This window comes from Falco cherrug, chromosome 10, assembly GCF_023634085.1.
Source record: "Falco cherrug isolate bFalChe1 chromosome 10, bFalChe1.pri, whole genome shotgun sequence".
In the NCBI taxonomy this organism is placed as follows: domain Eukaryota; kingdom Metazoa; phylum Chordata; class Aves; order Falconiformes; family Falconidae; genus Falco; species Falco cherrug.
In genome coordinates this window covers 879,673-903,777 of record NC_073706.1, presented here as the reverse complement: position 1 = coordinate 903,777, position 24,105 = coordinate 879,673, and the positions used below count along the sequence as shown (strand labels likewise).

Here is a 24,105-nt window from a genome sequence, read left to right as displayed (position 1 = left end):
CCTTAAAGCATTTGTTTAGTTGCTGCTCAATCTTCAATGCCCTCGGTGAAACTGTATCCAAAATTGCTGTTGCTCCGTTAATGCGCACTGTAGGCTGGTGACCCACAGGCAAGGTGTGGGGCTGGCCCTGGGTGCAAATCCCGTCAGCTGCAAGTTTGCAGCAGTGCATGGTGCATCCCCTGCCCCACCAGCCCTCTCGCACTGGGCTCACTCCTGCCTGCAACCTGAGGCCGGTACCAGGCAGGGCGCGCTTGTCCTGTCCTGCCCAGCCTGTTCGGGTGGGTGACACCACAGACCTCCGCTGCCTGCCACCCCGGCTCTGTCAGCTGCTGTGCCCAGACCCGACTGGCCTCTCAAGCAGTCTGCGTTTAGCTCCCACCCTTTGAGAAAGGCCGTGTTAGTCTTCTGCCTAATGGAGACAACGGGGAAATGGTGCCTGGGCTCAGACGCCTGCCCAGGGCCGGGTCGTGTGGACGCCGCTTGGGAAAAATCCCACCGAGTGCCTGAGTGCAGCATCTGGGGAGCCTAAACAGCAGCCTGGAGCAGGAGCCAGGCAGCTCCCAGCGGATGGGGAACTGGGGAACCAGCAGCCCTGTGGGGCGAGGGGCTGGAGCTGGGGCTATGGCCCATCTCCCTGCCTGCCCTGGCCAAGGGCTTGCCCAGGCTGGTCCTCCAGCGGCCAGCCCTGCAAAGCCTGGCCCATTGACATGATAATGCTATTAAACTTCAGCAATTTGAAAAACAATCAGGGAGCAAGATCCCAAAGGGGGATGCTGGAAACTCCAGGCAGCCTCCAGGGCATTGACCCATCCCAGGCAGGACTCCCTTCCACCCTTTGCCCACCTTCTGATATTTAATCTGGATTTTTGGCATGGAAATTTGGATTTGGGGTTGGCTGTGCCAGCTGTTGGAGACAGCCTTGCCCGTGGGCCTGGCTCTGGCTCTCCAGCAGCAGGGTCCTGCTCCCTGCTCAGGACCACTGAACTCCCCGCTGGGATTCCCCCAGTAGGACTGGTCCTGGGAGCAGTGTTGACAGGCCTTTTTTACTGGTTTCACAGCCTGCCTTTGCTCTGCAAAAGCCAAGGCTCGATGGCCGCGGGCTGTAGTTGTGGTGGTGCTAATTAGGAAGGAAAGGCTAGCTGGGTCTGTCCTGCACTGCCCAGGGATGGAGTGGGAGCCCGGGGCTCGTGCTCCTTCACCCACCTCTGGCAGAGCTTTACGTGCCAGTTTCAAGGTTTGAAGGTGATCATTGCCTGCTTGGTGAGGAGATGGACAGTGTGCGGGTAAGGGCCAGTGCATGCCAGCGGGCACCGACAGCAAACAAGCAGCCCCACGAAAACACCCCATGTCTGACTGTTGGTGCCACAGCCCCGCGCCACAGGGCTCGCCCGCAGCCAGCTGGGGCACAGGTTGCTTCACCACCTCTGGCACTGGGGCCCCACGCTCCATCTCCCCCTGCCCCTTCCTGAGGGGCAGCTCTGTTGTCCCCATGCCCTTCCCGGGGGGCCTGGGGGACACCGGGCTGCCCACGAGCCAGGAACGTGCCCTTGCAGCGAAGGTGGCGAGCGGTGTCCGGGCTGCACCAGGAGAAGCATCACAGCAGGTGGAGGGGGGGACCCTTCCCCTCCGCTCTGCACCCAGGAGGCCGCTGCTGGAGCACTGGGCTCCCCAGTACAAGGGAGACACTGGGAGAACGTGGGCTGGTCACACAAGCTGATCCTTTTGGGTCAGCAGGGTGGAACGTTGCTCCTGGATGCAGCTGCCTCCAGAAGACAGCATGCCCTCCACGTGGCAGACACTTTGGGGAGGCTGGAGGCCCTTTCCCACTCCACTCGGTTTATCTGCAGCCTCAGCCCATCTACCCCGAAGTGGCATCTGTGAGACACTCACTTTGGTGTGCTTCCCAGTGAAGGGCGCTTTTTAAAAAGCATCCCGCCCTCCAGCAGCCTTCAGGCCTGGGACTTCGCTCTGGAAGTGGGAGAACTGCAGTTTTTTCCCTGGTACAGCAAGGAATTAGGGAAGGAGTTTGGCATCTGCAAGCCTGGAGGTGGGCTGGTTTGGGGCTGTTGCTGCAGAGCACAAGCCATGACCCTGGGAGAGCACATGTTCAGCCTTCCACGTCTCCATGTCTCTCATAATTTAGTAATTATCATAACTCGTCCCATCAGCAAAGGCAGCAAATGATGCTCGAGCTGGTTTTACACAGGTTAGGGAGCAATGTGGCTTTGAAAAGAGGCTGCCCTGTTGGAGAGGGCCCTGGCTGGCCATGGCAGCAAGGTGGGGAGATGCGGTGCCCACACCTGTCCCCCAAAGCCACCAGGCAGGCAGGTGGCACGGCACAGCACAGCGCTGGTCCTCGAGGGAGCCACACACAGCATGTCTCCATATCACACCCATCAGGTTTTATATGCTTCCCGAATCCCTCAGATCACAGGCTCTAAAACCATAAAACAGCTGGGGAGGAGGAAACCAGGTGGGGTTTCTTTCATGAAGGGAGTGCGGGGGGAGAGGGCAGAGACGCTTTCTGTGCTGCGGCCCCAAGATGGGGATTGCTCAGGCTCAAGGCAGCCAAAACCACTGCAGGCCAGCGCTCACGGGGACGTTCACCCTGGCCCCAGGGACCAGTGGCGTGGTGGCTTTGAGGGGGCCAGTGGCTGCTTGGGGGGTGTCACAGCCAGGCTGGGGGTCCCAGTGGGGTGAGCCTGTGGGTGGGAGAGGTGATGGGAGGGGAGGTCTGGGGCTGATGGATGGGTACACAGCGGTGTGGTGACAGGAGCACTTCCCCTCCAAGCACGACCCGATGCAGGGTGCTGATCCTGGGACGTGTTTCCCATGGGGGGATCCTGCTGTGGGGCAGCAAGGGGGGCCGGGGAGGGGGCGCATGTGCAGGAGGAGGCAGAGGGGGTGAGCGGCCCTGAGCTCTAATCGTCCTTGTCCTTGGCTCCGTGCTTCAGGATGCGGGTGAACTCCACGTAGTTGAAGTTGCCCTTCTTGTCAATGGGTGCCTCCCGGTACATCTCATCCACCTCCTCGTCGGTGAACCTGTCTCCCATGGTGGTCAGCAGCTCACGCAGATGGTCCTCGTGGATGAAGCCTGCAGGGACGGCAGGAGGTGGCTTAGCAGAGGACACTGCAGGAGGGCTGAGCCCCTCCCAAAGACAGCCCTGCCCAGCTCTCCCACTCTGGAGCTGCTGGGGGACCATCCCCAAGGATTTGGCCCCAGCCCTCGCCCCAGCTGCACGCCCAAGGGGCAAAGGGCCCAGGCAGGCAGCACGGCGGTGTGCAGGCAGAGCCCGAACCTGATGCCTCCTCATCGAAGCAGGCAAAGGCGTTGCGGATGACGTCCTCCGGGTCAGTGCCATTCAGCTTCTCCCCGAACATGGTGAGGAACATGGTGAAGTTGATGGGTCCCGGTGCCTCGCTCATCATTCCCTCCAAGTACTCGTCAGTGGGGTTCTTCCCTGCCAGACACAGCGGGGGTGTGGGTGCAGGGCCACATTCCCCTCCACAGCACCCAGCCCCATGGCCAGCCCATGCACCCAGCTGGCTGTTTTTTTTTAAATTGCAGAAGAATTTGCTGGTGCATCTCCACCCACCCCACACACAAGGGAAGGGGGTTTCGGCAGCACCCCATGCTCCCCCCATGGCATCTCTCCCCATGCTTGAATCTGTGCCAGAGGCCTCCTGAAACCAAGCTCTGCCCAGCTCAGCCTCGAGGAAGATGCAGGAATTCATCTGAGGGTTACCAGGAGCTAAACCCATGGCTTTTCCCCATTACCCTGGCAGCTGGCCCCAGCACCACCCGAGGAGAGGGGCGGTAATGGCCCCACAGGAGCCTCGTGCTGCTGATGTCCCTAGTGCTGCTCCTACCATGGATGCACCAGGGACGGTTTAACCTCCTCTGTGGAGCTCCACATGCCCCCGATGCCCAGCCCCCCTGCTTCCAGAGCTGAGGCTCATGGGGAGGAGGGGTCCCTCCCAGGGCCGGGCAGGACCTCCAGAACAGGTTTGGCTGCCGGGTCAATCATTGCCAGACCTCCTGAAGCACCGTGGGAGTACCTCAGGGAGCGGGAGGTGGGAGCTGCGGCTTGCATCGAAGGAGAGCAACGGGCTCTGGGTGGGAAGCATGGCCAGACCTACAGGTCTCAACCAGCCGAGGCATCACACCGGCACACGTACTGGCTTCTTCTGTCCCCCAGGCTGAGAGCAACAGGAGGACTTTGTCCTGCAAGGGGTAACCCCAGGTGATGTTCTGGGGTGAGACTACTCAAATACTCAGTGGCTGTGGCTGGTGGTTGCTCCTAGGGCAGAGCTTCTCCAACCCCATGGGTCTTGTCCCTTCTAGCGAGCACAGCTGTGAGAGTGACACACCAAGCTGCTGCCCTTGGGTGCCTCCACAGACGCACCCTCTACAGTCAGCTGGTGCCAGCAAAGACACACACACACACACCCCGGCCCCATCTTGCAGCTGGCATCGGGCTGGCCCAAAGCAGGAGGGCTGTGCCGCAATGGCAGCCCACCAAAGCCGGTCTGCAGCACCAGGTCACCTAGCAGCTCTCCCCACTTGCCGAGGAGGTGACGTGGGAAGAGAGGCTGAGGGGCACCCGAAGCACGGGGGTAGGGATCCCTCACCAAGGGAAGCCAGCATGTCGTGCAGATCCTCCTTGTCAATGAAGCCGTCACGGTTCTGATCAATCATGTTGAAGGCTTCCTTGAACTCCTGGATCTGCGACTGGTCAAACATGGCAAAGACATTGGAGGTGGCACGCTGGGGCCGCTTCTTGGTGGTCTTGGCTTTGGCACGCTTGCTGGACATCTTGGCAGCTGGGGTGGCACCTAGGGGCAGGGTAGCAGGCAGGAGCATCAGAAGGACTGGGGGCAGGCAGGGCCTGGGGGGCTGGAGCAGAGGCAGGGACACACAACTCCTGTGTCTCCTGTGCCTCAGTTTCCCTGGCCGTCCCATAGTTGGGCAACAGTGACATAAGGCAGTTGTGGGGTTGGATGTGGGGGCAGGTGAGACTCAGCCTCTAACAAGTCCCCTGGGAAGTCACAAGTGCAGGCAGTGCTCACCGGCACCCCTTCCCCAGGGCTGTCCCCACAGGCAACAGGCAGGGCTCCCCGCCAGCACCCTCGGCCCCCAAGCCCCCAGACCTGCTTGCTGCCTGTCCCCTTTGCACCTCAGGCACAGGGAGAGATGCCAAGCCCAGCACCCAGCATCCCCCCGCTGCCCTCAGTCCCAAGGGCCATGGGGATGGCTGCCTCAGCATTTTGGGCAGAGCTCAGCCGTGGTCCCCCCCGGCTCCCTGGCAGGGCTCTCCCCAGCCCAGCTCCCAGGGTGATGGGTCTCCCTGGTTTCCTCCATTTCGCTGTGCAAAAGCAGCCCCCAGCCCTGTCCCCGAGAGGTGGACTCGGCACAGCACCCAGCACCCAGCGGGAAGGGATTATCTGCTCCGGGCACATTCCTCACATACCACTGCCTCCCTTCCCCCTCCGTCCATCCATCCCACCTCCCACCGCCAGGCCAAAGGCCACCCACCACCTCCCTCCCCACCAGGGAACGGGGCACCCCACACTCTGCCCGGGGAGCCCACAAGAAGGGCCCTGAAGTGGAGGGGACAGAGGGCTAGTGGACCTCTGGGGGGGCTGCAGAGCCCCTGCGGGCAGGGGGAGAGTAGCCAAGCAACACCAGGACTGTGGGGCACTGAGGACTGGTGCTGTTGTTACAGGTAATGAATAGCAGGAGAAAGGAACAGCCCGGAGGGGCAAAGAGGGGGGCAGCAGTGGGATGGACAGGCTCTGGGGACATGGCTGGGGCAACCTGTGTCCTGTGAGGAATGGCAAAAGGACCATGTGGACCCCAAACACCACCGAGGCAGGGCCATGGCAGGAAAACCTGGTCTTTCAAAGCTGGGGGGGGGTCCTGCCCCCAGCCCATGCTGGCGAGTGCCCAACAGAGCTGGGCTGGAGCAGAGATCCCATTCCCACGCCGAGATGGTACCCAGGCACCTTCACAGCCACAGAGCACAGGTTTGGTGATATCCCCACACTGCCAGGCTGAGGGATGCAGTCAGTGTTTAAGACACCCTGTGCCATGGGTGCTGAGGACCCAAATGGGGTCTGTAGACGGCCCTCAGCACCCCCAGCAATCACCGATGTTGCCTGAGGGGAGGATGCTCAGACCTCTCCCAGGCAAATCCTGCCAGGCACAACTCAGCAAGGTGTCAGCGGAGACCAGCATGGCAGAGGGACAGTGTCAGCGACTGGCTCAGCACTGCCCTTCGAGAAAGGCTGGGGCAAGGTCAGCACAAGCAGGAGATGCTGCTCGGAGCCCTCAGGTTTCCACCGCTGCCACTTCTCCCTCACATGCAGCCCGGTGCCTCAGCATCCCCATCTGGGTCAGCATCTGGCATGGGCAGCAGCTGGGGGGTAATGTTAAATTGATGGATTATTGTAGAGGAATTGTAGAGGAATGAAGGCAGGTTAATTGAAATTGATAATATACAGCTGTGGGCTGGCTTCAGGGGCGGTGGGTTGGCTGACTGGATAAGGTGCAGCTGTGGCTGGTTCCTGCTGAGTAGTTAAATGGCTCTAAGGGGCATGGGAGAGGAGCACTGGATGAGGAGGCACCTGGAAGAAGCAGAGGGAGGAGAGCTAAGGAGAAGGACACAGCAGAGGCAAGAAGCGGGGTGGACTGGCCTGAAGAGTACGAGGAACCAGCATGAATGGTAGGTGAACTGTTGAGACCTTGTGGGGGATTGGTGGCTGTGCTGGAGCAAGGCGTGGGATCTACTTACTGAAGCTAACCTGGTATGGGATGGTAAAAGCCTTGTTGCAGCTGGCTAGTTTTGATTGTGCTGCAACAGATTATGAATGAATTCTCAGGGGGAAGAGCAGAGTATTACACTGTGTGCCCTGTGCCCATGCTGCCTGGGTTCCCGCCCTCTCTGGCAGGGGACACAGAGCAGTTAAGGAGCCACATTGTGTTGCATAAAGCAACACTGCCAGCAAGCTGCACACCTTCAGCCATGCCTGGCTGGTCTGGCCACCTGTGTGTGCTGCTCCAGGATCTGCTTCCCACCTGGGTCCTTGATGGTGATGCACCCAGGGGAACCACAGGACCTTGGGGAGCATCCCTGCCCAGTGGGACCCCAGTGCTGGCATGGAGTAGGGCAGAGCAAACAGCCGCCTTCTGCACCCACCTAGCTCCTGCCAGCCCTCCCCAGACCATACCTGCTTTCCAGCTCTTTCCCTCCCCTCTTGCTGTTCCTCTTTCAAGGGGCTGTGGAGGTAGGAGCTGGAGCAGGCACCAGCCTGGTCCCCACCCTGCTGCAGTCCCCAGGCTCCCTTAGCTGGGCTGTGCTGGCAGGGCATCCTGGGGGCTATGTTAAGTGCCAAATTCCCACTACGGTGTCAGTGCCAACAGGGCTGCCCAGGACCATGGTGCCCAGCCAAGCTCTGAAGGGGCTGGGGACTCCCCCCACCCTGACACCCACTCCCATCCTACTGCAGGAGCAGTCCTCCATACCACAGAGCCTGGCAGCACCCACCAAGCCCAAGCTGTGCCCTTCATCTGCAGGGAACATGCTCCGTGTCCCCTGGGAGACAGTTCCCCCCTCGTCCCCATGAGCCCCTGTAGCTGCAGTGTCCTCAGCCCCATCCTTTGAGCTGCCCCAAGCTGACCTGGCCACACCTGGTGCCAGACAGCAGTGACCCCGTCATCCCCCAGATGCTCAGTTCTTTCCCCGTGCCCACCAGGAAAGGTGTTTATCACCAGCCAGCTGAGGAGAGCAGCAGGACTAGAAAGCCCTGCCACGCCTGCGGTGGGGTGGGCAGATCTCGACCCCCACAGCCCACTTCTTGCCCGCTGCTCCCTCCAGCACTGCTGCGCTCCCTGCGGCAGGACAGCCACCTCCTGGCCCATAACCGCCCCAGGCAGCGGCTTGGGGAAACTCAGCAGAATGCCACAGCTTTGCTGTGCCAGGTCTGAGCCAGCCAGCACAGGGCTCAGCTTTCAAAACACACAGAATTATTAGCAAAAGACTAGAGAAATTAGCAGGAGTTTTGCTCCCACCACATGAATTAATATTATCCAAATATTTACCCTGCCCCAGCTGTGACCAGCAGCAGAAGCGCAGCTTGGCACCCTCTCCAGAGAGATGGTTCTTGTTAGGGGGATTAAGCATGATTTTGACAGCACATGGTTTTGCTGTTTGATCCAAAATATGCCCTTGAGAGATGCTTGGTCCCAAGTTCCAGCTCGACCTGGTCATCTCCTAATCATCCTATTTCTGCTGTTAGTAGTCCTCTTTGGGCTGGCTGGGACTTGGGAAGAGACTTTTTTTTTTGGGTCAGTGTGGGGAAAGGTGCCTCTTGCGTGTGACAGAAGTGATTTGCAGCAAGGCCTGGTTCAGCAGGGGCAACCCGTGCTCTGCACAAGGGCTTGCTGGCTGCATTCCCCGGATGCCCAGATCAGGTCATGATGCCCTGCATGCTGGGGTAGATTTGGCCAAGCCAGTTGGTGTAGCCACCAACCCCCCCGACCTCCTACTCCGCAAGGAAAAAAAAAAACAACAAAACAAAAACAAAACAAAAAACATATGGAGACTAGTCCTGTTCCTGCCATCCCAGGCTGAAAGCCCCATCCCAGCACTGCTCCAGCCACTGACCTCTGACAGCAGAGCTGAGGAGCTCGGCGCTGGGGTGAAACCCCACCTGAGTCAGACACAAGGGGCCATGCGGCTGGGAACTGCCACGTGTTTCCTCCTTGGTAAAAACCAAAGGAACAACCCAATCCCGGTGCTGCTTCCTGGCCATGCTAGGGAGGGTGGGATAAGCCAAAGGGACATTGTGTGCTACTGGGGCAGCCAGGCCCTGTCCCATCCCCATCCTCCTCCCTTCTGCCCGCTTCCACCCTTCCCTACTCAGCATCTCCTGCGCTGCTCCAGCTCACTATCCCAGCAGCGAGCCGCTGCTGGCCCAGCGGGCTGGACTGGCTCATAGCAGGTCTGGCTGGCATGCAGGAGGGGTGCCCGGGCATGGAGGGGATGGGACAGCTGCCCTTGCAGCAGCAGCAGCCTGTCCCAGGGTGTTCCCATGTATTCAGAAGCTGCCATCACCCATGATACACCGCTCAGGGTTTCCCAAGGGGTTGCTCCTCGAAAGCTGGCTGTGCAGCTGCAGGAGCCACCTCTAAAAGCACTGACAAGGCTGCGGCACTGCATGGGGCTGCCCTGCAGCCTCCAGCACAGCTGGAGAGGGACACCAGCTCCTGCTCACCAGCCAGCAAGCAGGTTTCATGTAGAGACTGGAAGGAGCTGGGCAGCATCAGAGAGCCAGAGCTAAGTGTGCAGCGAGCGCCAGGAGGGAAAGTTCATTCCAGCCCTCCCCCAGCTCCCACCACACACTGGAGACCTGGCCAGGCCCATACATGGCTGTGGGGCTTGACTGCAGGTTTGGCAGACGGTTTCTGGGCTAGCTCCATCCCACCAAGTTTAGGCAACAAGGACCTCACTGTGCCCATGTGGCACATACAAACCCTCCTAAAGCACATCTTCTGGGGCCACCCTGAGAAGGCATGCACAAACACCATCACCATGCAAAAGACCCAGTGTCCAGCACCCTTCTGATGCCTGGGGAGGCCATGGGGCGAAGGTCTTCATGGCCTCAGGCTACCAGCATAACATGCCCTGGACGGGGTTTGACACTTTCACAGGAGAAGTCAGGGGCTCACCTCAGTGGGGGAATCTGGTGGCAGAGCCTCAGAGGGGGAGGTGACCACAAACTCCTCCTACAGCCGCAGGCAGCCTGCCAGTGAAAAGAGGGAAAAAATTTCAAGTGACTGAAGAAACCCAACCATCTTTGGTCAGCTGCAGTGGTTGTTGATGCTTGGGGATGTTCTGCTCCAAAGAATGCTGCTTCGGCCGCTGCTTTCTCCTACGCATCCATGTTTTAGAGTCTCCCTGGCTTTTATCACAGTTGTAGTGTTTGGTACCAAAAGGGTATGCAGGAAGGGAAGCCAAGAGAATCTCAAGTTTTCATGGACAAGGCTAAATAGAACACAATGTATCTCTGTGCTTAAGACTGAGGGAAATGAGCTAAATAAAGCTTTTTCTGCCTTACAAGTTTATTGCCTGAAGCTTCTCACGGGTCACTGGGGAGGTCCCTAGAGCATCACATATGCATCTGGATCTTGGCTCTGACCATCAGCAACAAGACTTGCAGGAAAAACAGCTGTTCCAGGCAGGAACAGCTCTCACAGACTGGGTGGTGGGTGAAGCCATGGGTGGCAGGATCTGCTCTTGCAGCACGGCGAGCTGGGGAAGCCAGGAGGGATGTCCCAGCTCCAAGTCGTTGCAGACAGTTACCGAGAGCTTTGCTCAAGACCGATCGATCCTCGGCCTTTCTCGCGCCTGGGACATCCCTGCCGGCCCCCGGGGGGAGCGCTGCCCGTGTAGAGGGGTCCCTCGCAGGGGCGCACCGGGGCTGCTTCTACCGCTGCGGCACCCGCTGCCCCGGGCTGGCCCCGGCACCAGCTCCAGCACCGCAGCGGTGGGGCACCCGGGGCTGCTTTCCCCTCCCGGCGCTCCGCAGGGCAGGCGCCCGCTCCCGTCCTGCCGCTTCCCCTCCGCGCTGCTCCCGGCCTCATCCCACCGGGGCAGCCCCGGCTCCATCCATCCCTGCTGCCCCGCTCCCCAGTGCCGCCCGGCCCCCGTCCCGTCCCGCCCGGCGGAGCCGTCTCACCTGCACCGGCGGGAGCTGCGGGCGGCCGGCGCTGCTCTGCCGGGGCGCGGCGCTCGGGGCGGGCAGCGGGGCCCCGGGGCGGTACCGCCCGCCCCGGCCCGGCGCGGCACGGCCCGACGCGGCCCATACAAGGCAGAAGAATGCGGCGGGGCCGGGGCGGCGGGTCGGCGCTCCCGGCCTAATATAGACGAAAGGACGGCGGGAGCGGCCCACGCGTGTCCGCCTGCCCGCGGGGGGACTCGCAGCTCGGGGTGGCGCCGGCGGCTGCGGACCAGCGCGCCCCTGCGCCCCCCGGCCCGCTGGCACGGGGGTGCCGTGCTCCGCGGAACCGCGGGCGCCCCCGTGGCCACCAGCCAGGCCTGCAGCCCCTTGGCCCGTCAGGGTGGGTACGGGGAGGGGGGGCCTGGGGCATCCGAAGGCTGCGCCGAGGCGGCCTGGAGGGTCCCGGAATGGCCCAGCGGGACCAAGCTGCCAAGGGGCCGGTGGCCAGTCAGTGCCGAGCCCTGCCGGCCCCGGGCGGCAGGCCTGCAGAAGGACCCGCTGCACAGCCCCTCGAGGGTGCTCTGCAGAGCGGCCTGGACGGGAGAACAGCTGGGGGCCTGCCCGACTCCCACGCCGGGGCTGGAGCCCAGAGGAATGCGGAGCTCCCACCCTTCACCTGAGGCAGGGCAGCGTCGGGGCCCAGGGCGCCCTGCAGGGCGGCAGGTCTTGCTCACTTGTGCTTTCCATCAGGAGCCCCGTGCCCCAGCCTGGTCCTGCAGTCACCAAGAGGAGTGCCCGATCCTGGGGTCTCCCCTTTGGGAGGGTGATGCCCCCCCCAGCATCACCCTAGGGGTGATTTCGCGTTGATTTGCAGGGCCCCACGACACCGGGGCTGGAATTCAGCCTGCCGAGGAGCAGGCAAGTGGAAGAGGGAGCATTTCTGAGAGGGATTCACCCAACCCTGGAGCGGGCAGCTGGAGCAGGGCTGCTTTGCCCAGGCACTGCCAGCAGCTCTGTCGCTGCCCATAGAGAGGCGGGAGCTCGAGGACAAGGACCATACCCTGCCGTCACGCCTGGGCACTTCCCAGCATAGCAGAGCCGCACCAACGGAATGGCATGGAGCACACAGGCTGCACTCACAGTGACACCAGCGAAGAGCAGAAATGAGCAGTGACACAAATCGATCTTCAGCTGCCATTCTCCTGTGGGCCATCACTACAGACAATTAAAAAGCCAAAAATCCCACCTGTTTCATCACTGATGCAGAAGCAATGGCCATGCCCTCCAGCAGCCCAGCCAGACCCTGCCCAGGGAATGGATTTTGTTCCTGCTGGTTCAGAAGACCAGTGACCTGCTCTGCCAACAACCTGCCAGACTTGGGGGCACCCTAACCATGCCCCTGTGCTGCTTGGATGAAATCTGCCAGGGCACCGCCTGCTTTGGGGAGCAGGGGAGCCACAGAGGTCATTGGTGGCAGGTGCCCTGCCTGTTTCCCCTCCAAAGGACAGGCTGTGCTGAGGGAGGAATCAGGAGGCGGTGAAATGCAGAGATGGGTTTGGAAATGCTGCTGAGTGCCATGCCAGGGCAGAGGCGACCCAGGGAGAGTGCAGAACTTTTGCCATGCCTGTGATCTGGCCACAGGGTCCCAAGAAGGTTCAACTTTTTAGCTAAAATATAGCGAAAGAGAAAAAAAAAAAAAAAGAAAAAGAGAACAAATCCCAGGAATCAGACAGCTCAAGCTGCCACCCCATGGCTGGTCCCAGGTTTTTCTGTGCTGGAGGAAAGACCCGGCCTCAGCTGTGCCCAAGTGGTCCCCAGGAGCCTGACAGGAGGCAGGACCCCCCCTCACTGAGCCCCATTTCCTTGCCACTGGGCAGTTGTCAGGCTGGGCCCGGGGTGGAGGGAACTGGTGAATAGGGGCAGCACAGATGTGGCAGCTCCTCACATGCTTTGCAGCCTCTGAAGCTGTGTGCATGTTAGGGGCTGCGCTAGGCCACCTTGCACAGCCCCTGGGGCTCTCCCCTGAGCCTCATCCAGCCCTTCCCACCTTCTCCTGCCTGTGCCCAGGGCTCCCCACATAATCCTGCCCTACTTCCACAAGCCTGCCAACACGCATCCCTTACTGGGGGCCTGCTTGTACCCCTGTGACATCCTCTGGCACTTCTCCTTCCTCCTCCTGGTACTTTCAAACCTCAGTTTAATAGTTTAATTTGCTTTTCCCTCTGGGCAGTGGATCAGGCAGTGGAGATGGAGTAAAACAAACCATTTTTTTTTTTTTAGCAAGTTAATTTTAGATCAGTTCCCTGATCCAGGTGTCTCATTGCTGTGCAAGTGCTTCCTGCCCTGAAAGATGGCGTGGAGCAGGAGCATGGAGCTGGGGACAGTGAAACTCCTCATGTGCATGAAGTCCTGGAAGAGATCAGCCCTGGGGTCCTGCAGTGACTGTGCCCATCGCAGAGGGGAGGGTGCAGAGCAGGAGGGGGGCTGCTGTTTCCCAAGCACCTGAGGAGCACGCCAGGGGCACGACTGGAGCCGGACCACATGAGACCTGGCCACTCGGCAAAGGGCCCAGTCATGGTGGGGGTGTGAGGGGCAAAGGTCTCGCCGGCAATATGGGATGACCCTGCACTGTGCATCCCCTCCCTGCTAACGCAGCGTGGGTCCGTTGGCTTGGACCAGCCTTGGGCTGGTGGCAAATGCCCAAGCGGCTGGACATGTTCAGGGGCCTGACAGCTGGAGCGGGGCAAGATACTTTTCAAGTCCCAATGTATCTTGCATAATCTGTATCTAAAGCACACGGCCTCAGCTGGAAGCCATCAGCAGTCTGGGACAAGGACACATCTGCCTGCTCCGCCCTGTGCTAACCGCGTGTGGCTCAGGTGGGTCCAGCCTGCTCCTGCAGGTTCCCAGGCCCTGCTGAAACGTGCAGCAGCTGAAGCACTGAGCACCACAGGCAGGGCAGTTGGGCTCCCCGGCAGCTCAGCACCTCACGCCTTGGCTGGTTTGTGCCGCAGACAGAAATGCAGAGCCTCGGCCCAGCGCGCATTAATGGGGAAACGGAACCGCAGCCCTGACAGCCTGCCAGCACCCAGGGCTGTGCGGGAGCGGGCGGGGAAGGAGTAACACCACACGAGGGACCCTGACAGGGCCGGGGCTCAGCACGCCCAGCGAGGGCCACCGCAAGGTCGAGGTCGTCCAGCAACGCCTCGCATGGCCCCAGCAGCACCGAGCCGGCCGGCCCTCCCCGTCCCCGCCTGCTTCGCCGCCGGGCCGCTGCCCTCACGGGGCGGGGCGTGGGGGCCACAGGTCTGGCCGAAGGGCCGCTGCACGGGCCGGGGGTCCCTCCTCGGCCCCCCCTGGGCGCCGGGCCGCCGCCCCCGAGCACCGCGCTCCCGCGCCAGGCCCCGCCCGCCCGCCCTCAAGTCCCGCCTACTCCACGCCTAGGCTCCGCCTCCACCCTGCTCGGCTCCCCGAGCGCAACACGCGCCGCGCTTCCACCTGGCCCCTCTCCGCTGCCGTAGGGGGCGGGCGCTCTCCGGTCACGTGTAATGCGCGGCGGCGCCGGGATTGGCGGAGCGGGGGCGCGGGCGGGTGACGGTGCGCGGCGGCCGCTTCCGGGCCGGCGGCGGGGCCGGCGGCGCGCAGGAGGATGAGCGGCGCGCGGCGCAGGGAGGAGCCGCCGCACGCGCAGCAGCACACGGTGGTCAACGGTGGCGCGGCCGGGCGCGGCTCCGTGTGGGGCAAGGCCCTGCGCAGCGACTCCGCCTGGCACGACAAGGTGGGGCCGCGGCGGGGGTCGCTCACGGGGTGCGGGCGCGGGCCTGGGCCCGGGTAGGGCCGGGGTGTCCCGCTGCCAGCCTTCGGCCCGCTGGCGGGGGTTGGGAGCGGGGCGCGGCTCCCTTCTGGCGGTACCGGGGCCGGTAGCCGGTGCTGCTGCCTAGCCAGGCGCGGCCGCGACCTGTCCAGGGCTCTCGCCCGGCCGTGCCCGGCGGCGTCGGAGCCGCCGTTGGGCGAGGAGGTGGTGGCGCGGGGGCGGGCCCGGGCCGCAGCAGGCTCGGCAGTGCCCGGCACGGCGGCTGCAGCCGCGGGGGCGGCGGGTAGTGCCCCCGGTGCCGGCCAGGCGGCTCCGAAGCCTGCCGAAGTGCATCTCGCCGGCAGCGCCGCGTTGTACCGTGCTTCGCTCCCCGGGTGCGCGCCCCCGCCGCCGGGGGGCCGAGCCCGCAGCCCCCGTGGAGGGGCCCGGGGCCGCGTTAACGCCGCGGGACTCCCACGCTGGGGGCCGGCGCGCCGTGGGCCGGCGCCTCGCTTACCGGAGGGCTCGTTCTGCGTGTGTCCTGGGACCGGGCGGCCCCGCTGCTGCGCCGTGCCCCACGGCAGAGGCCGTCCTTCACTGCTCCCGGGCCCGCAGCCAAAGGAAACAAGCTGCGTTGATGCTGGTATCTCAGTTAAATTTCGCTTTTGGATTAAACTCTTCTAGGTTTAAATAAAACATTACTTCGTGTAAGTAAAAGAAAACTAGAAATGGAATTTACTTTAAGAAGATGGGGATAAATATATTTGCAAATCCATCTGACCAGTTCAGGTCTGAAGGGAAAGGGCAGCAGCAGGAACAGGCTTGTGAGAGTTTCTCCGTTTCAGTGTCACAGCGTGGGTATGTTCTCACGGAAGAGTAAGGTCATGGCAGTTGTTCAGCCGTTTGCAGTCTGCTTTGCTGCACCAAGCCCTGCCATCCCATGTGCAAAAAGAGATTTGGTTTCTACAAAATCCCATGCATGTGCTCAGCTTGTACATTTTGCTCATGTTTGTCAGCAGACCTTCCAAGTGTGAGTAAAAACATGTCACCCACAGACCTCCCAGTGTTTTTAGCACTAGTGAAGCTGTTTTTCCTCTGTGTATTTCCTGTGTTCTGTAATACTCCTTCCTCAATGTCAGTGCCTCTTCCTGCTGCTTCCTGTGCCCCCCAGCAACATGCCTGCAAGGAGCTCAGTGCTCCTGCAGCATCCCAGGTCCTGCCATACCCCTAGCATGGCCGGGGCCTGTGGCCCACCTGCTGGGGACATCTACTCCCTGGTTTCTTGGCTTTGCCAGCATGGAGAAGGTGCAGACTCTGCCTTGCTTTTCCTTGGGGGACAGACATGAATCTGTGTCACTTTGTTCTTAGCAGTTGCTGTTGCTTACAGAACTGGTGGAGCTCTCCCATACTCGACCTCTTCCCCCTCTGACAAACTGGGCAGGAATGTCAGAGTTAGTGAGGGGAGCAATGGCAGGCTGGTTTGATGCAACAGGATGTGAACTGAAGGCTAAAATGACTGAGAATTGTGACCATATCTGGTGTGGATTCTAGTCTTCTGCATAGAGCCGAACAAGTTTGCACATCCTACAGTAAAATCATAAAGGCTGTTGGTATTATGGGGTATGCTGGGGCAATCCCATCCTTGGGGAGGCTAGAGAAGAAGATGCAAGCAGAAGTGCTTTTTATGTAAAGCACAAGTCAGCGTTGTCCAGCTGGAATGCTTACAGTTGTATTGACCCTGTGGGCAAACAGGAATGACCACTTCACTGCTGCTCTGAAAGAATGCAGATGCACTTATAGTATGTGCAAGACAGGGTTTGTGGTTTGGAGTTGGCGTGAGGACTGGCTACTGGTACCTCTTGTTTCTGGGTAGGGGAGGGCCTGGGGCACTGAGAGTGGCTATAATAGTCTTAAAGCATTAAAATTTTATTCCAGTGAATTTTTATATAACTGAATCTTCAGTAAACAAGGGGACTAGATACTTGTTCACCTCTGCTGTTAGCCCATTGGAGGACAAAGCCATGTATTTAATTTGGAAGCAGAGAAGTCCAGAGTACATGAAGCCACAAGCTGCTTTCATCTGCTCTGAGTACAGTATCTTATACTTGGAATGGAAAATTAAGCATTCAATGTGTTAAATTTTCACCTGTTAATTGTGTGATGCTTTACAAAAAGGAAAAAGTAAATGCCAAAATCTTTCTTGTGCTTTATCTCCTCAGGACGAGTTTTTAGATGTGATCTACTGGTTCCGGCAGATCATTGCAGTTATTTTGGGAATCATCTGGGGAGTAGTTCCACTGAAGGGATTCGTGGGAATAGCAGTGTAAGGTTTATTTCCTTTTCTATCTCATGTACTTTCCCACATTTGGATTTGACTTGGTGTCTGGTTTAAAGCTGGGCTAAAAACATTGGGCTGGCCAAGCACAGTCTCTGTCTGCTGTGTGTCTTAAAGCCAATGTTGTTTAAAGCCAGACTGTTATTTGTCATGGAATTCATACAAATCATAACGTGTCTTCATCAGCCTCTTTCTCTCTTCTCAGCCTGATTAATGCTTTTTTAAAAATGACTTGTTTTATTAATATTAAAGGGGGCAGGGGTAGAAGGAGGGAATGAGAGGTTCAGTTGACTTGTGAAGTGACCTGTTTCCTGCATGTGTGAATACTAGGCTATGAGTATGGTGCCTAGTGTGGCTACCTAAGAAGTAAGGCCCATAGAGGGGAAGGTGTGGTAGTCCTTCTCTTTGAGTCAGGAGACCTCCTTGGAGAAGAGGTTTTGTTAGTAGACGAGAGGGGCCGCTTATCTTTGAAAAAGAAAAGGTTTCTTCAAAACACCAAAGACCGTAGGTAACAAGCAGGCAAAGTGGCGCCATTGGCAGTGCTCCCGTGGTGCTCCCAGCTTGCTGAGGTTGTTCTTTCAGCCATGGTGTGGCGGGAAGGCAGTGCCTTAGAAGGGTATATATGCATCAGATCCCCACTGGGACATAGGATTCAGGTTACCTCCTAGCAGGTGTCCAAAGGCTGCAGTGAGTGCTCTGAGTTACGCAATGAAAATTTCTTTGGCCCTGACAAGTGCCTGAAAGTTTTTGCAGGGGACACCGGAGAGACACCTGCTTTCTCAACACCAGCTGTGGGAAGTCACTGTGTCTGCTCTGGGGAATCTACATTTGCAAATGTCTCTGCCTAGTCAAGGTCTCCTAGTCAAGCACACAACCTCACGGCTTTTCTTAGGCAAAATTGACTTGTCATCTTGTCCCTCCTCCTGAGCATCCTGGCTGTGGCAAGAAAGTGGAGGGAGCAGCTGCAAGTGTCTCTAAGAAGAAAAAAAAAGGTTGAAATTTAGGGAAAAGGGTCTGTAAAGCAGTGATGCTCCAACAGGAACTCAATAGCTACATGCAAACAGTTAAATCTAAAGTGCCCCCAGTAACAGATATGCAGTAGCTGAGAAGTATTGTTCTTACTTAGTCATCCATTAATTCACAAGGCACCTAAGCCAATTCCTGTGATAAATGTTAATAAGAAAAGGTGATGTGGTGTACAGTGGAAACACTAAAAGCTTCTAGAACTGTGCACGTGGTTTCTCTGTGGTAGGCAGTCACACAGCTGCTCACAGCTTGCTGCCAGTCGCTGAACTTGTATGTCTTCCTGCATTGCCCTTTTCTACACAGCTTTCTTTCCAGAAACATACCTGTAACTTCCCAGGTTGCCCCAGCCCTAAGTTGGGGTGGCGTAAAGCCAAATGCATCTATGGACAAACAGGAGGTCGCTTTTTTTTGCTCCCCATTGCAGTGTAACTGTTGGCACAGACTGGAGACTGCTGAGTTGTCTCAGGTTGAACCCCAGAGCTATGGCTCAGAGGGCGCTGTGGAGCCTTCTTTGGCTTTCGACAGCCCTCCCTCTTGGCAGCCTCAAAATCAAGTAGTACACGCAAGGAAGTTGGATTCTGTGTGGGAGCAGGACTGCTGCTGATCTACAGGGTGGGAAAACTTGCAGGGTTTGCAGATCTGCTGATACCTCCAGCTTGACCACTGTCTATTGAGCCTTACTAGGAGCAGGTTGTGCCTTGTGAGCTGAACTTCATCTGAACCTAGCATGCTACGGCAAGCTGACCTGGAGGTGCTCTTCTACAGAAGTGACTGAGCTGCCTGGGAAGTGCTGCAGGAACAGCATTCCTCTTTGCTTCCTCTCTGCTGCAGATGAAAGATGTTTCACTGCTACATTGCAGTATGGCATATTGGATACCTGCACCCTTTATCACCAAAATGACGCTTCCTTATCTCTTCCAGATTCTGCCTGATCAATGCTGGTGTTCTATACCTCTACTTCAGTAGCTTCCAGCAGATAGATGAGGAGGAGTATGGCGGGACGTGGGAGCTAACAAAAGAAGGATTCATGACATCTTTTGCACTGTTTCTGGTAATGCCTCTTGCTTAAGTTGATACACTTTCTGAGGGAAAAGACCTGGGAGAAAATCAGGTGAGGTGGTGCACAGATAGAATAGAGACATGTTAACATCATCTAATAAGTGGAGTTGACTGGGAAAGAAACCCCAAAAATCTGATGGCTACTGGTTTTGAAATACAGTATTAGTGCCTGGGATTTCTCTGTAGGAAAGGATGTAAATACAGGCAGCTATACTTCTGCATCAACCCTTAACTTTTATGTCTCCCCATCCTCTGTCCTAGATATCCTGGTGGAATTTCATCTAGAGCTAGTTACACCCAACCTTTTATGTTGGGTGTCTTTGTTTTTCCCTTACTTCCTTCCCCCCACATCTCTGAACATGCTCAGCGCTTGATGTGGTGGTGTTTCTTAATCACTAGAAGGACTATGGTGGGATTTTAATGTGGAGAGCTGATCACCCCAGAAGGCAAGCAAGCTGAATGCCGTTTGTGGCACATCATGATCCCAGCATCTCTTCAAGACCATCTCAAAGCTGCAGTTCAGTCCCCAGTCCTCTGTTGAGAGCAGGGTGTGAGGCTTGTTTTCTCTCTGAACCCTCCCCAGAGGCATTGAGATAACCTTCACTTCCTTTCCTCTCCACAGGTTGTTTGGATAATCTTCTATACTGCCATCCACTATGATTGACACAGTCTGCGGCTTTTTCCTGTTAAATTAGTCGTCAGTAAATCAAGAAGGTTTTAATAAATCATAGTCTTTAGTGGACTGGTGGGAAGGTGGGGAAAGTCAAATCAACTCCCTTCTGTACCAGCAGTTTGATTAGCCTGGAAGAGCCCCAACTCTTCTGCTGGAGAAGTCCGTCTCCGTTTTATATACCTGTTAATTGTTGGAACTATTAAAAAGCCATTGGAATTTTTGGAAGTGGTTCAAGACCGTTCAAATTTGGAACTTTCCGTGACTCTAGCCAGTAACTCTGTCATACTCCTCTGTGCTGAAGGTTGAATCTTGTTAATTTAATGTGTGTATGCCTTTTTGTTTGAAATCTGTCATTAAATCCTGACTTGTCTTCCATTGTTGTCCTTTAGACAAACAGTTTCTAAAAAGCAGTTGTAGGGTACATGGGAGGAAGGCACTGCAGCATCCAGGATATGAGCTAAGTGGCTGTCCTTAGCCTGTTTTTCTAGCAATCAGATCAGATTTGATTAAACAGACTGTGTTGTTACCATTTCTAATATTTTTTTGTTTTACTTGCAAATCAGTTGTTGACCAGAGCTTTCAAATGGTCTTTGACGAAGACAAATTTTTAAGCAATTTTGCTAGATAGAATTGTGATAAATCTGGTTAACAAAGGTGTATTCAGGAGGCTTAGAAACTCCACTGCACTCTGCTAGACTGACTACTAAGTTGCCATTGAATATCTCAGAGCTTAGTAGTCTTTGAAGGACAGTTATTCTGGAGATACCTTTTTGAATGTCAAGCATTTAAATTCTTTCTTTTTTATTTAAGCTCTTGAATTCAGCTTCTCCTTGTCAATGAATGCAGGAGACTAAGATGCAATTGAGGCAGCTATTACCTTAAAATACAGAATTAGTAGCTTGCAAATCAGGCAAAGTACATAGCCTCTGGTTTGTGAGGTGCTTTTTGTGAGCTGATCACTTCATAGTTCAGTTCCTCCCTAGTCATGCCCTTTTTGTGCATCAATGGGGAAGTCTGCTTTAAGGTATTTTTAAGGATATGTCTTCAAGAAATAGTTCTTGGGGAACACGCACAATCCTTGTTATTGTCAGAGGACCTTGTAGTCTTGTTGCCATGTGGTCCTTGCTTTTATAAACAACAGCTCAGGCACCCAAAAAAGAGTCCTGACCTAAAGCTGCCTTATAGTGAGGAGCTGATAGTTTTAGGATGCTCTTGCTGAAAGTCTGCATTGCTTCCTTGCTGATGGAAGTCCAACAGCCTGGTTCTCACATATGAGTATGCAAAGCCAGTGTTCTAAATCTCTTAAGTGCTGAGCTATGGCTCCAGATTCACCCACTGGTGCAGGTCTCCATTCTTACCAGGGAAAACACTGTCTCTTCTTGGTGGAACAAAACCTCACACCTGGCTATTTTAGGTCCTTGGGATGCCAAGGGAAGAGTGCAATAGCAGACGGCTTCTGCTACTTGTGAGTTGCCAATTTAAGTAAGTAATCTCAGATAAAAACTTCTACATTTTCTCCTTCCCATCCCCAAACTTGCTCAGTCTTTTAGTCTGATACTTCCTTTTCCTCTTCTTTCAGCTGAAAGCATTAGTTTTCCACAAGAATTGCATAGCCTGCTAGTTCTAGGTTGCCCTGTCTACTGGCATCTGTTTGCATCTTAGCTGCTCACAGCCGTCAGTAAAATCATTGTATACTTGAAATGCTCTAATAAACGTCACCTGGATAATCCACTGTGCAGCTTCCGTATCCTCTGGTCTTTGAAGTTTTGTAAAATGGTGTGAGTGTGGGATTCCTTTAAGAGTTCTGATTTTTGGTAAATACCTAAGTCAGCAGCTCTTTGGGATTCTTAGGTCTCTTGTGCTGCAGGCTTTGGTCCTGCACTTCTGAAGGGGCCAGAAGCATTTGTAGTGGAAGTAGTAGCTAATGTTTAGATCCATGCTTTAATGGGTGATTAAGCAGATTAAGCTAACTGTTGCCTCTATTTAAGTTCTGCTCCTTCAGCAGCTGTCCCTGCCTGCCCTGTGACATGGGAGAGCCACTGCTGTGTTGCAGAGTGCCCGAATCTGTTCCAGAGCAGGGCCTGAAGCACTGCTGTAAAATGCACAGAGCTGGGGAGTTGCTTACCTGCCCCTCTGCTTTATTTCTTGCTTACCTACAGTCCTACCAGCCAAATTTCTTGGTCTTTGCAGTTCTCTACAGTTCTAGTGGTTGGAAGCTGAGGAAGAAGCTGAGGAGGATCTGCTTTTGAGGAATGGTCTGGGTCTGAAGGGACCTTAAAGACCATCTAGTTCCCACCCCCTGCTGTGGACAGGGACACCTCCCATGAGACCAGGTTGCTCCAAGCCCCCCTGTCCAAGGGTTGGATGCTGTCAGGGATGGGGCACCCACAGCTGCTCTTGGCAGCCTGTGCCAATGCATCACCACCCTCACAGCAAAGAATTTCTTACTAAATCTAATCTACACATACCCTCTTTCAGTTTAAAGCCGCCCCCCTTGCCCTATCACTACATGCCCCTGTAAAAAGCCCCTCTCCAGCTTTCTTGTCGGCCCCCTTTAGGCACTGGAATGTGCTGTAAGATCTCCCTGGAGCCTTCTCTTCCCCAGGCTGAACTGCCCCAACTCTCTCAGCCTGTCTTCAGCAGAGAGGTGCTCCAGCCCCCTGAGCGTCTTTGTGGCCTCCCTGCTCCAACAGGTCCATGTCCTTATGTTTGGGTCTCCAGAGCTGAACACAGTACTGTGGGTGGGTTATCATGACCATGCAGAAGAGACATTGGTCTTTGGATCTCCTCAAGGCTCCAGGTAAGTTAATGATTGCAGTTGCTCAGTTGCAAGCTTTTAATCTCTTAAGGTTTCTGTTTTAAGGGGTGCCTCAATGGCTAGAAGCAGGTATCCCCAGTGCTGATCACCAACAAAGCTAAAGCTGTGTCTTCATCCCCCAAAGAAATGAGGTTAATTTTAAGAAGCTCAAGGGGATGTGGCAGCCTGTAGAATGGAGCTGAGCATCCTACAGTGATGAGCACTGTAAAAACAAGGGGTTTTTTCAGATACTTGAGAGATTGACACAGGGATGGTCTAGCAGAGAACACGAAGTAGAATGCTAGGATGAAAGAGCAGCAGCTGACAGGAGTAAGGACTGCAGTAGGGGGCACAGGGGCTGCGGCGGCACCTCTGTCCTCAGCAGTTTTGTGAAGCTCTTTACTAGCTGCAGACCTGGAGGAATATCACTTTGGATCTCAGAAAAAGAAGCCAGTCCCTGGCAGGAAGGAGAGTGAGAGATTCCATGGCCTAACCTTGTTGTGAGGAGAGGAGCAACTGTGTTTTGGTGTGGAATTGGCAGAGAAATTTGTGATCTTTCTTGGGCTTCAAGCATAATATCTGTTAAAACTTTAATGCAAGGTTTTTTTGGTGTTAAAGAGAGAAATGGTGTGGGTGTAAAGATGTGCTGGCAGGTGTTAAGAGGTGGCTGTGCAGCTGGGCGTCTTGTGTGTTGGCAACCTCAGCTGTCAGGCCCCAGGTAAAACAGTTGCTACCACAGGGTAACTTTGCAGCGGCAATGGCTGAGCACACAGCAAGATGTGAACTTGTTACCTGTGGTTTTGGTCCAGCAAGGGGACATCACTTGTCTTTAACAGTGCTTGGGATGTCCTTAAAGCCAAGTGGTGCCTGTTGGAGCTGGGAGCATGCTTTTGAGGAGCCTCTGTCCCCTCCGTGGAGGTGTCATCCTCTCTGCGTTTCCCCAGCTTCATTTCCAAGCTTGCAAAGGCTGTGCTCACAGCTGCTGGGATTTAGCTGCCCACAGGTGACAGCTGTTTTGGTTTGTCAGAAACACAAAAGCAGCAGAGGCTGGTCTGGTCTGGGGCAAGCAGGGTCTCAAAAACCGAAGCAGCAGAATGTAGAGCTTTGTCTTCAAGCACTGTTAAGTCACACTTATATCTGACCACTGGGTATAGTGTTTGCTGAGACCTTTTGGGACAGCAGTGTCCCTGCCCACACTTCCTAGGGTGTTTCATTTCAAAGATGTCCGTTCATACTCTGCCAGGCAAATGAGTGGAGGAGGATGCAGGATGCACAAAGCTCCTGGCCTTGGAGAAGCTGCTTTGGTGGGGAAGGAACCACCTCCAGCTGCTGGGGATGGGAAGTCTGGAGAGAGGTCTGAAAATGGAGCAGGCTGAGACTGTCTTGCAAAAGCTGAACTATCCTTCTATGAGCATTTTGTTAGTAACGGGCAATGCCCATTATACCCTCAGGCTGTCGGAGGGCACTAGTGAAACATTGCCACTGCCACAGCAAAGGAGGGTTTACACCTCGCTGTGTTAAGGAGCATTGAGTGAGCTAGTGGAGCTGCGCACGCTGGGAAGAGCTGGGGGGATTAGATGGTTCTTTGAAGGATGAGAAAGTAGGACACACCTCAGCTGACTTCCCCAGGTCCAAACAGCCCAGCACTCAACACACTCTGTCTCCCAAAACAACAGACGTCCAGGATAGATCAGGGCAGA

General features: G+C 56.3%; 2 protein-coding genes across 2 annotated transcripts; one reads left to right on the top strand and one right to left on the bottom strand.

Moving 5' to 3' along the window:
- Nucleotides 1–2,381: 2,381 nt before the first annotated feature.
- MYL9 (myosin light chain 9) lies at nt 2,382–10,866 on the bottom strand. The gene is made up of 5 exons (XM_055722879.1): nt 10,741–10,866; nt 9,731–9,804; nt 4,633–4,836; nt 3,300–3,461; nt 2,382–3,094 (listed from the first exon to the last, which is right to left on the bottom strand). Exons 3-5 carry the CDS (start codon nt 4,814–4,816, stop codon nt 2,922–2,924), a joined length of 519 nt encoding a protein of 172 aa, XP_055578854.1. The 5' UTR covers nt 4,817–4,836; nt 9,731–9,804; nt 10,741–10,866; the 3' UTR covers nt 2,382–2,921.
- Nucleotides 10,867–14,313: 3,447 nt separating this feature from the next.
- RAB5IF (RAB5 interacting factor) lies at nt 14,314–21,340 on the top strand. Its single transcript, XM_055721930.1, has 4 exons — nt 14,314–14,500; nt 16,735–16,838; nt 18,798–18,927; nt 19,558–21,340. The coding sequence occupies exons 1-4, from the start codon at nt 14,372–14,374 to the stop codon at nt 19,597–19,599; spliced, it is 405 nt and encodes a 134-aa protein (XP_055577905.1). The 5' UTR covers nt 14,314–14,371; the 3' UTR covers nt 19,600–21,340.
- The last annotated feature ends 2,765 nt before the right edge of the window (nt 21,341–24,105 follow it).

Excerpts from the sequence above, each read along its gene's own strand:
- MYL9 (XM_055722879.1), bottom strand. The coding sequence starts at position 4,816 with ATGTCCAGCAAGCGTGCCAAAGCCAAGACCACCAAGAAGCGGCCCCAG. Across the intron at positions 3,462-4,632 it reads CGACATGCTGGCTTCCCTTG|GGAAGAACCCCACTGACGAG; the intron begins GTGAGGGATCCC and ends TGTGTCTGGCAG. Across the intron at positions 3,095-3,299 it reads CTTCGATGAGGAGGCATCAG|GCTTCATCCACGAGGACCAT; the intron begins GTTCGGGCTCTG and ends CCGTCCCTGCAG.
- RAB5IF (XM_055721930.1), top strand. The coding sequence starts at position 14,372 with ATGAGCGGCGCGCGGCGCAGGGAGGAGCCGCCGCACGCGCAGCAGCAC. Across the intron at positions 14,501-16,734 it reads ACTCCGCCTGGCACGACAAG|GACGAGTTTTTAGATGTGAT; the intron begins GTGGGGCCGCGG and ends TTATCTCCTCAG. Across the intron at positions 18,928-19,557 it reads CATCTTTTGCACTGTTTCTG|GTTGTTTGGATAATCTTCTA; the intron begins GTAATGCCTCTT and ends TCCTCTCCACAG.